This window comes from Neoarius graeffei, chromosome 25, assembly GCF_027579695.1.
Source record: "Neoarius graeffei isolate fNeoGra1 chromosome 25, fNeoGra1.pri, whole genome shotgun sequence".
Taxonomy (NCBI): Eukaryota; Metazoa; Chordata; class Actinopteri; order Siluriformes; family Ariidae; genus Neoarius; species Neoarius graeffei.
The window spans coordinates 12,598,685-12,611,267 of NC_083593.1; the positions used below are offsets into that span (position 1 = coordinate 12,598,685).

At 43.0% G+C, this 12,583-nt stretch overlaps 1 protein-coding gene across 1 annotated transcript in view; it reads right to left on the reverse strand.

The window, feature by feature from the left end:
* The window catches only part of LOC132873568 (ras-related protein Rab-3C-like), a 52,361-nt gene that overhangs the window by 15,430 nt on the left and 24,348 nt on the right, over positions 1-12,583 (reverse strand). The window contains exon 3 of the mRNA XM_060909260.1: positions 124-242. Within this exon, the coding sequence (XP_060765243.1) occupies positions 124-242 (119 nt within the window). The remainder of the gene's footprint in view (positions 1-123; positions 243-12,583) is intronic.

Sequence of the window (12,583 nt, forward strand, 5' to 3'; positions counted from 1 at the left end):
ATTAGGAGAAAGGTTTGCTCTCAGCAGACGATGAGTCACTTACTTCCATAAAATACACAGCACTTTTCCTCCTGACAAGCACACACACAGTCTGTTACAGAAAGAACTGGATCTGAGACTCACCAGTCTTGCACTGCTCCGAACGACTCCTCATTGGTAATGTCATACATGAGGATGAAGCCCATGGCTCCACGGTAATAGGCGGTCGTGATGGTCCTGTAGCGCTCTTGTCCTGCTGTATCCTGCAACGCACACACAATATACGGTATATATCAAATTGAGACCATATACACTTACTACATACTTCATCCTGAACACATTTTCACCTGCTCATTCGTACGGTTATCTAATCATGTGGAAGCAGTACAATGCATAAAATCATGCAGATACAGGTCAAGAGCTTCAGATAAAGGTCACATCAAACAACAGAATGGGGAAAAGCCATCTCTGTGGCTTAGACCATGACATGGTTGTCAGTGCAAGACAGGCTGGTTTGAGAAATTGCTGATTTCCTGGGATTTTCATACACAACAGTTTCAAGAGTTTACACAGAGCTTTCCAAAAGACAAAAATGTCCACCAAGAAGCATTTTTGAGGGTGGAAATGCTTTGCTGACAAGAAAGGTCAGTAGAGAATGGTCACAATGGTTCAACCTGACAGGTAGGCTATGGTAACTCAAATAACCACTCTTTCTGTTCACCATGGATGTAAACGCATCATAAGACTTCACAGCATACTTATTCTTGAAGTGGATGGACGACAACAGCAGAACCATATTGTGTTCCACTTCTGTCAGCTGAGAACCGGAATCCGAGGCAACTGCGGGTACAGGCTGAACAAAACTGTTGCCAAGACTGTAAAAATGTTGCCTGGTCTGATGAATCTCGATTTCAGCTGTGACCATGCAGATGGCTGGGTCGTAATTTGGCATCAAGAGCATGAATCCATGGACCCAACCAGCCTCAACAGTTCAGACTGGTAGTGGTGGTGGGATGGTGTCGGGATCATTTTCTTGGTAAAAATTGGGCCCCATTAATACCAGTTATTACCATTAATGCCAACACCAGATTAGTGTTTGAATGCCACAGTCTATCTGAGTATTGTTGCTGACCATATGTGTCCCTTCATGGCCACAATTTACCCATCTTCTAATGCAGACCTGGGCATTTTACGGCCCGCGGGCCGCATGCGGCCCTGTAGTTCATTCTGACCGGCCCGCGTAAGGTTAATTAGAAATTCCAAAATAAATGTATTTTCTAATTTTACCCCATGCATGGACTGAATGTGCATTGCTTTTATTTTGAAGTTGTGTTCAACAAAAACGCAATGCGCGCGACATGAACATGACATAAAATCCCCCGAAACCTAATCCCGCGATAACTACTTCCGTAATTTGTCCAGACCAACCACAAACTTGTACGTCATCCTTCAAACGGTCCAGCCAATCACATATTGTGACGTCACCAGCAGGCGCCTGAGCCAATCTGATACCTACACCGAATCGACTGATGATCATCTGTCAGCTGTGCTTCACTTCTCCACCTCAGACATTTAATCTGACTTTGATGCACTCGTTAAAGACCAACAGAGACTAGAGTTCTCTCACTGAACAAATAAAAAACTGAAAAACACCAAATGAGGCGATTAGACTACAAATGTGGGCATCATTATTATAATATGATGTATCTTGTTTGATATTTGGAGTAGAAAGACAATATTGTGATGTCTTTATTGTGTTTTGGGGTGAATGTGACTGAAAAAAAATGTTACAAACGTTCACATTTTGTTAACCATTGTTTTGGGAAATTTGATTGAATAAATGAAATTTTTTGTAAGGCAACCTCGTTTTTTTCCATACTCTTCCAGTCTTAGCAGCTTGTAAAAACAATGTTATTTATTGTTTTATATAAAGAAATACAATTAATATTATGCAGAATTTAGTTCAGCCTTTTGGTCCGGCCCTCCACTAAATTTTCTATTTCTCATGTGGCCCCATGAAAAAAATAATTGCCCACCCCTGTTCTAATGGCTACTTCCAGCATAATGAAATGTACCAGGTCACAAAGCACAAGTCATCTCAAACTGGTTTCACAAACATGAATGAATACACATAATTCCATACTATTAGTATGCAAAAAAGTATGTAGAGTGTCTGAATACTCAGTAGGCATTTAGTAATAATAATAATAATAAAAAATGCTACCCGAGTGATCTACTACATCAGTAGTATGCAAACGTATCGCACTACACTATCCCATAATTCATCTGGAGCCGTGAATAACAGAAGAAGAAGAATTTCTGGGGAAAATGGAAAGATGGTGGTGGACAGAAGCAAAGCCAGTTGTTGCAGAATCCAAGTGGGCTCTTATGATCACACCTGTCGATCCTGAGACCGAGATGCTGACCTCTTCTGCTCTCCAGACTCGCCTGATCCATCCTGATGCCCGACGTCTGGCTGCAGTCTCATCGCACTGCTCCTGTAGAGGACCGCCCCATATGGACAGTCGAAAGTCGCACTTGGAAGATGGCTCTGGACACTTACAGTAATACTTTTATGGCTGAGGACTACAGTTAATTTGCTAACCTTAGGACTGCAGTTGTCATGAACAGTTTATAACTTCAACAAAACAGAATTCATGTTAAAGCTATAATGAATTTCCTGGTTACACAGTTATACTTTGTGACTATATACAGTAGGATACTCTTATAGAAGCAAGTTATTTATAATCACGTTGTCTGTTATCACCCAAATGAGGATGGGTTCTCTTTTGAGTCTGGTTCCTCTCGAGGTTTCTTCCTCGTGTCGTCTGAGGGAGTTTTTCCTTGCCACCGTCGCCACAGGCTTGCTCATTGGGGATAGACTCCAGTAGGGATAAAATTAGTTCGAGTCTTTAAATTTCTGTAAAGCTGCTTTGCGGCAATGTCTATTGTTAAAAGTGCTATAAAAATAAACTTGACTTGACTAGCAGTGTACAAAAGGTAAGTATCAGGAATAGTTTAAAGGAGAACTGAAGGCAAATTTTTTATTATCAAAATTCTACTTCTCATTTTATTAAATATAGGAACACATTTTTGATCGCTATTTTGTCACTGCTAGAGCAAGTTATGAGTGTTTGAAATATGCTCTGTAATATATCAGTCCATATGTCAAAGCGATGGCCGTAAACGAGATTCGTTGAGACCTGTGCGAGACATCGTAGGACGGAAGTAAAACGTACAGCGGAAATCAAAGTGACCAACATCTACCAACGTTGTCAAAAGACGTGCGCGCCCTCTTTCGAATGCTGACGTAACCAAGCCGGAAGTTTTGTTTGTTTTGATAGCAATCAGGAAAGTTTGAAAAAAGTAGGTAGTAATCGTCATTTAAACTTGTTTTTGTGCAATACTTCGTTTGGAAAACAGTTTTCAAAATGGCGGCACTGACACCTGGCGGACACGTCACGTTTTGAAGTCTCGCACAAGTCTCGTGAAGATCGCGCGGATAAGCGACGCCTGCCGTGGACCAAACGAACTAAATTCAACATGGCTAAAAACCGAATAGGCCGATAAGTATAATATTTAATTGCAATTAGTTGCCAATACGAGTCATGATATAAGGTTACTAAAACCGAAAACGTAATTGAATAACACTTTAATTAAGAAATAAAGCAAGTTTAAAAATGACTTCAGTTCTCCTTTAAATATTTCTACCATTGCAGAAATTTTTTTTTTACATTTTCATAGCATACACTGGTATACACCATCTGTGAACATTTGGTTTAGAGGAGGGGTAAGATGGCAGTGAAGTAGTCCAAATTGTGTCCTTAGTACTCGCTCATATATTTGTAGAACGTACAACAGTAATGGTCTGGTAGTAGGTACTTAACCAACATTAGTACATACTGAGTGTTCGGCTGCAGCCAGTGAGTTCAGTATACTGCAGCAATTACGTGAAGCAGTCATGTCAACCTGGACCAGAATCACGAAGGATTTTTTAAAAAATATCTTCTGGAAACTGAGACCAAAGTGGCAGTATTAACTGGTGTTGCTAATGAAGTGGCAGGTGATTGTATGATATAGAAATGGCACAGCAATATCAGATTTTCCAATCCAATCTATATGTTAGGTCATGAACATGTGCGATGTTGGCTGACGAGTCACTTCTTACACGCAGACACACACAACCTACGTAAAATAAAAAGAGTTTGCCTGGTTACTACCTATTAGAATAATGCATCAGCTGATACTTGGAGCTCTGAAATATAGTGCAGTAGTATTATACTGATAATCAAAAAAAGATTGACGCATCACTTTTAGTCTATACAAGCTTAATATCTGCAAAACATACCAAGTTTTACATCCAATCATTTGGTTGTGACAGTAAGCTCAAAATAAGAAATGTTCAATTAAACCTATTGTATGTAAAATTACAATGACAAACAGTTCTGTTTTGTCCTGTGCATTAATAAGCTGTGCGTTATGCTCATACCATGAGGCAACTGCATCAAAAATCCCAAAAGATTTTTAAAAACTGTGATGAATAAATGACCTCTATAGGTACATCTGAACCAGAGTGATCTAGAGAGTATCCTTCCCACCGACTGTTCTCAGACAGACACGTTAGAAGATGTGTTACCATGGAGATTAGGCATGGCCAAGCAGCAGTCTGTGAATGGAGGGCGGGGTGAGGGAAGGTAAGTGGCTATATAAAAGTTTGTAAGAACTTCAGGTCCCGCCCGCCGTGCTTCTGTACTCCACCCACATCAGGGATTTGCTACAGTGGTGCTGAAACCCGGGCTCGAATACGGAAGGGAACCACCCCATGGAGTCCTCGCCAATTATGGAGCTCGTCCATACCCTCGATGCTGCCCAGCAGAACCAGCATCAAGCGCTGACCGCCCTCCGGAAGGACCAGGAACAACGCTTTGAAGCCTTGATGCTGGCCCAGCGGGAAGATCGCCAGGCATTCCGGCATCTGCTGGCGTCGGCAGTGGCGTCCAACATTACCACCCTCGACTCCCCTCATGTCACCCTCACGAAGATGGGCCCGCATGATGAGCCTGAAGCCTTCATTGCTCTCTTCGAGCAAGCGGCCCAAGAGTGAAAGCAAGTACAGCACCATCGAAAAAGAGCGTCTTGCCATCAAGTGGGCGTTCCTCGCCCTCCGATGCTACCTGCTGGGGCACCCTTTCACTCTCTGTTCAGACCATGCGCCCCTTCAGTGGCTCCACCGCATGAAGGATGCCAATGCGTGGATCACCTGTTGGTATCTCGCCCTCCAGACATTTAAGTTCGAGGTGATCCATAGGCCAGGGGCACAGATGGTGGTGGCGGACTTCCTGTTCCAGCGGGGGGGGGTCAGCTTCAGGCTGGACAGCTCCCCGACCCGAGTCGGGCGGTGGGGGTATGTGGCAGCGGGGGCGTGGCCAAGCAGCAGTCTGTGAATGGAGGGTGGGGTCGGGGAAGGTAAGTGGCTAAGTCATTCCACCTGCTGCCAAATAATGTGTGTGTGTTTGTTACAGGGACAGAGCATAAAAGGAGGGGGACAGCAGAGAAAAGAGACTCCTGACCAGAATGCACGCATGTGTGGGAGTGAGGCTGAAAAGCTATATATATATATATATATCTCATCTCATTATCTCTAGCCGCTTTATCCTTCTACAGGGTCGCAGGCAAGCTGGAGCCTATCCCAGCTGACTACGGGCGAAAGGTGGGGTACACCCTGGACAAGTCGCCAGGTCATCACAGGGCTGACACATAGACACAGACAACCATTCACACTCACATTCACACCTACGCTCAATTTAGAGTCACCAGTTAACCTAACCTGCATGTCTTTGGACTGTGGGGGAAACCAGAGCACCCGGAGGAAACCCACGCGGACACGGGGAGAACATGCAAACTCCACACAGAAAGGCCCTCGCCAGCCCCGGGGCTCGAACCCAGGACCTTCTTGCTGTGAGGCGACAGCGCTAACCACTACACCACCGTGCCGCCCAGCTATATATATATATCTTTAAAAATAAAAGTTTGTAAGAACTTCAGGTCCTGCCTGCCGTGCTTCTGTACTCCACCCACATCAGGGATTTGCTACACTTAGCAATAGGAAGTACCAAAAGAGGTGACGCGGATGTAGGAGGCAAAATTACTGACCGTTGGTATGGCACCAATACACCCTCGCATGCATTAAAACACACGCCTAACTTCATCAGAAACAGAGAATCGGATAGAACTGGCTTTAAAAAACACTGTAATATCTTTCTTATGAAAGACCTGATGTCCATCCGTTATCTGTAGCCGCTTATCCTGTTCTACAGGGTCACAGGCAAGCTGGAGCCTATCCCAGCTGACTATGAGCGAGAGGCGGGGTACACCCTGGACAAGTCGCCAGGTCATCACAGGGCTAAGACCCGATGCTAGAAATGCAATACTATAACATGATCTCATTCAAACTCTAGAAAACACGCCCTTCCCTGACTGTCTATTTGTTTACAATATTCTCTGATTTTGCCGATCACGACATTATACTGTATTACCGCCCAAAGTTAAGAACGTGAGCTTTTAAGCTCTGAGCAGGATTTCATTGATCTCATGCAGATCTCCTTGGACATGTACAAAATACTGACTTGTCTCGCAGCAAAACAAAACCGTATGTAGACATAGTGTAAGCATTTTATCAACACTACAGACATCAGATAAATGCAGCACTGCTGATGTGCACAGAATGTGTTTTTTTTTTTTGCTTGAATTTTATTTATTTGTTGCTTACTGTCTGAAGAAAAAAAAAAAAAGGTCTCACTGGATTAACAGACTGCTACATGACGCACCCAGTGTGGAAAAACACTTCAGAACAGTTCTTCTGGTGTAAACCGTGGGTTATTCTGCTCTTCCACCAATCTGCTTGGCTTACATTTGGACAGTGTGGACACACAGTTCTTACAAAGTGCTTTGACTTCACACTCCGATGTCATAAAAAGACAATCAAAGCACTTTCAGGTCACAATTTCCATGGTCCAGGCGCTTTCGTAACAAACAGTTCTACGGACGTATTGTGAGGAACTACGCAGTGAGGAGCTCCTCCGAGAACTATATATCTTAAAGGGCTTTTTTTCTGTTTGCATTTGCAGCACCGGTAGGAACGCTGAAGTGACATAAGCCGGCTTGCTAGCATGATGTGAGCAGGAAATGCTACTTAAAAGGTAGACTGCCGTTCAGGTTTTTTAAGTGTAGGTCATAAAAAGGATTTTCCCTGACACAAAATTATTTTTGTTTAGTGGACCGATAGCTACTGAATTCGAATCCACCCTACATGTTTCGTAACTACATTCAGTCGGTAAACATGAAGTCGATGTGCGACAGACCTGAAAACGGTACACACGGTATAGAACCCTAAGCTGAAGTTTGGTACCAAGTGGCTATGATTTGTGGTTGCTGAGAAAAAGGGTGTTTCAGACGGATGGAAATACGGACGGATGGACAGACAGAGGTAAACCACTATACCCTCTCCTTTGGAGCGGGGGTATAAAAAAAAAATGGAGGATGTGAGTGTGCGAATGAAACTGGAAAGACCGATTACAGTAACGGAAAGTGAGAAAAGATGTTATGTTATATGCGAAGGAAAGGAAACGCAGGACCAAACTAATAAATATGGGCGGTCAGCGAGCACCTCGGTGTGATCAACTGTTCGTTTAGCGACAGAATGATGGACCTGTCAGTGCACGGTCAAGGTAAACCTGTAGATGGCAGTAATGCAACACTGTGGATGCCAGCTGCTGTAAAACCCAAAAGAAGAAGAAGAAGAAGGTAAACCTGTGCATGCGCACACGGACTTCCTCTGTCTGCTTGACTGCGCAATGCAAGTGATTTCATGCACATTATTTGCTCGGGAATCTGCTCAAATTAAATAACTTCCCAGCCACAGAATGGCCTGGTTTTTGAGATATTAAAGAAATAAACATATATCACAATGACCAAATTTCAGAGGGAACCAAATTTCACCGATTTTATGAAATTGAAAGGCCGTCTAGCTTTAAGATTGTTATACTTCACTTAAACACGTCAAAATTGTGCTGTATTTCCTCCGTAGCATATTGGTTCAACAAAGCCTGGACTCCAATGTTGGTCTATTTGTCTGTGATTTTTCTTCTATTTTTTAATGTTTACATTAATAACTGATGTTCACAGGGCTAACGTTTTACCTGGGTTTTTAACAATGGTGGTTGCCGGTGCAGCACTGGCTTGTGTTCGACCAACCACCATACCCTTACATCACTCATGGTTCCTCTTGTGCCGCGAGAGTCCTTCAAAATGGCATTCGAAGAACTACGATTGTTCTCAGTTCCTGCAGTGTGGACACACACAAAAAAGGAGAACTTCCTCCAACAGTTCGAAGAACTATGAAAAAGTTTGTCTGGTCCAAAAGCACCTATTTGCTCTCTCTGGACTGGGTGTTTGACCTGGAGCTGTTGATATGAACCGTTCAGTTGGTCGGGTCCAATGCCTGAACTGATGATCACATCATCAGTTTTTCTTTGGCTAATCAGACACAAGGTACGCCACCACTCTTGCCGGAGCGGTTGGGGGTTAGGTGCCTTGCTCAAGGGCACTTAAGTCAATCCTGCTAGTCTGGGGAATCGAACCAGCAACCTTTTGGTCCCAAAGCTGTTTCTCTAACCATTAGGCCATGACTTCCCCCATATGATATGAACAGCTGTTATTAAATTGTGGTTTTGGATATGATGTCAAAACACTGCATAAAGCTGCTTTCATTCGCTGTGCCAGCTAGATAAGATCCTAGTGAAGATGTGTGAAGATGTTAAGATTAAACCTTCATTTAAATTGTATGAGATAAGACTGCTATTTTAATTACTAGCTTTAATCAGATCCCATTGGAGGATGAAGTGAGTGATGCCTGAATGGTTTGTTATATAGACCACTGCCTCACAGACAATTCAAAAAATAAAAAAATAAATAAATACACACAAGGGCGGCACAGTGGTGTAGTGGTTAGCGCTGTCGCCTCACAGCAAGAAGGTCCGGGTTCAAGCCCCGTGGCCGACGAAGGCCTTTCTGTGTGGAGTTTGCATGTTCTCCCCGTGTCCGCGTGGGTTTCCTCCGGGTGCTCCGGTTTCCCCCACAGTCCAAAGACATGCAGGTTAGATTAACTGGTGACTCTAAATTGACCGTAGGTGTGAATGTGAGTGTGAATGGTTGTCTGTGTCTATGTGTCAGCCCTGTGATGACCTGGCGACTTGTCCAGGGTGTACCCCGCCTTTCACCCGTAGTCAGCTGGGATAGGCTCCAGCTTGCCTGCGACCCTGTAGAAGGATAAAGCAGCTAGAGATAATGAGATGAGATAAATACACACACACAACATCATTCGTGTATTCTAATGGAACCCATTCGGATTGGTTGTCCGGGTTGTCTAGATAAAAAGCTTGAATGAATGGGCAAGAAAATCGAGCAAGCAAGCAGGATGAATTTGTGCAGACACACACTTTTCAAAGAGATAAAAGCAGATTTATATGAAAGCAGTATTATTTAGAGAGTGCATACACTTTCTGGGTGTGAGCATATCAAATCCCTGCAGCGGCAGGATACAGTGGTATGCAAAAGTTTGGGCACCCCTGGTCAAAATTGCTGTTACTGTGAACAGTTAAATGAGCAGAAGATGAAATGATCTCCAAAAGGCATAAAGTTAAAGACGACTCGTTCCCTTTATATTTTAAGCAAAAACAATTTTTTTTATTTTCATCTTTTGCATTTTCAAAATGACAAAAAAGGAAAAGGGCCAGAAGCAAAAGTTTGAGCACCCTGCATGGTTAGTACCTAGTAACACCCCCTTTGGCAAGTATCACAGCTTGTAAACACTTTCTGTAGCCAGCTAATAATCTTTCAGTTCTTACCTGGGGCATTTTCACACATTCGTCCTTGCAAAAGGCTTCCAGCTCTACAAGTTTCTTGGGCTGTCTTGCATGCACTGCTCTTTTGAGATCTATCCACAGATTTTCAATGATGTTTAGGTCAGGGGACTGTGAGGGCCAGGGCAAAACCTTCAGCTTGGGCCTCTTGAGGTATTCCATTGTAGATTTTGAGGTGTGTTTTGGATCATCGTCTTATTGTAGGACCCATCCTCTTTTTAACTTCAACTTTTTTACAGATGGTGTGATGTTTGCTTCCAGAGTTTGCTGGTATTTATTCAAATCCATGCTTCCCTCGACCAATGAAATGTGCCCTGTGCCACTGGCTGCAACACAACCCCAAAGAATGATCGATCCACACCCATGCTTCAGAGTTGGAGAGGTGTTCTTTTCCTGGAATTTGGCACCCTTTTTTCTCCAAACATACCTTTGCACATTGTGGCCAAAAAGTTCTATTTTGATTTCATCAGTCCACAGGACTTGTTTCCAAAATGCATCAGGCTTATTTCGATGTTCATTTGCAAACTTCAGACGCTGAATTTTGTGGCTCGGATGCAGGAAAGGTTTTCTTCTGATGACTCTCCCATGAAGGTCATATTTGTTCAGGTGTCGCTGCATAGTAGAACAGTGCACCACCACTCCAGGGTCTGCTAAATCTTTCTGAAGGTCTTTTGCAGTCAAACAGGGGTTTTTATTTGCCTTTCTAACAATCCAACCAGCAGTTCTTTCAGAAAGTTTTCTTCATCTTCCAGACCTCACCTTGATCTCCACTGTTTCTGTTAACTGCCATTTCTTAATAACATTATGATCTGAGGAAACAGCTACCTGAAAACACTTTGCTACGTTCTTGTAGCCTTCTCCTGCTTTGCGAGCATCAATTATTTTATTATTCAGAATGCGATGGAGTTGCTTAGAGGAGCCCATGGCTGTTGATTTTAGGGACAAGTTTGAGGAGTCAGAGAATTTATACAGCTTTGAAATCTGCATCATCTGACCTTTCCTAACGAAGAATTTGAACAAGCCACAGCTCAATAAGCTGATTAAGGTCTGGAACCTTGGTAAAAGTCACCCGAGAACTCAAATGTATTGGGGTGCCCAGACTTTCGCATGGTGTTCCTTTTCTTTTTTCACTCTCCAATTGTACAAAACAAAAATAATACACAAATCTTGCAGAAAACGCTGAAAAGAAATGTCTCGTCTTTACCTTTATGCCTTTTGGTGATCAGTTCATCTTCTGCTCACTTAACTATTCACAGTAACAGACATTTTCAGTAAGGGTGCCCAAACTTTTGCATGCCACTGTAAATCCAACTGAGCACTTATTTCTGTTTGATAGCAAAAGAAATCTGCTCACGGACCAAACTCTTGACTCGTAGTGCTAAAATAACACCATATGATCACTGCTCACTGAGGCTAAATTTAAAAGGTCATCTGCTCATCCTATTTATGTCTCACTAACTGACTGGACTTTTTCTTTCTTTCTTTTTAAAAAAAAAAGCTTGAAATTCCTCTTAAAAAGACCGCCTTGATCATTTCTGGCCAAAGTCTCTGAATGCCTTCTTGGTCATGTTAAAATGAGCTTATTATTCCCACACAGCCACTCTAATGTCTTACAGAATAACCCACCCAGTGGTGTATTACATACTCCACCTTTGTGTGTTCGCAATTGACAGCACTTTGTACGCATTTTTAACGAGCATGCTCACAGTTACTGCTCTGCATGCTCCCTCATGCTCTTTCCAGTAAAGATACTGTTTAAACACCATGAGATGTTTTATCAGGTTCCTTGTATTGCAGGAAGCTGCTGTTGTGTCTCACTTTAATACTTTCACAGAGGGACGTTTTCACTTCCCGTAAAACAGCTGGTGGTCGAGCAAACCAAAACAGCTGCCGTAGTGCAAACAACTAGTGATAAGTTATCAGAGTATTCTCGTGATCTAGAGGCCACTCCTGGCTTTAGATCTATTCAGAAGATTGCTATGTGCAATGGAATCAACACCTACAGTCTGGGAAAGAAGGATTTGTTAGACGATCTCGAAAACCACTCTTCAGTCGAGTTCCCCGACATCTCGAACTATCTGGTGTTGCAGACGTCCTTCTACACCGCAAAACAGATGAAAGCGTGGAAGAGTATAGAGGCTTACGACTTTTTTTTGTATGTGGCTGGATAAAGGACCTCGCTATCAAGTTGCTGCCCAATGAATCCTGTATTGTTTTTGCCCGTGTAAGTATGCTTTTCGGTCACATCTTTACAACGAAGCGCTGCGAGTTGAAGCGTAAGCAAACAACAGTTGGCTTGATTCTCACTTGTGTTGGCTCTTATCTCTCAGCTAAATCATTCACAAAGACCAGAAACCCCTTTAAAGACCTGGGTCTTAGTTAAACAAGACGGAGAAGAAGAAGAAGTGATCATGGCGCATTGTAACTGTACGGCTGGGGAAGAATTTTGTCGCGACCTTCATGCATATGAACTTTGTGAGGAGTGAGGAGGAAACAAAGAAACAGCCGGGGACTTTAGCGCTTCGTGACCAAAAAAAAAGTACCGTAAAATAACGACACATAGCAAGAAAAGTACTTGGAAAACACTAAGGACATAGCTGAGAGGACGATCCAAACCTTTCACGAAGAAGTGATCACTGCATGCTTCGACTCGGCTCCCTTCGGTTTCAGTGAGAGGTTCAAAA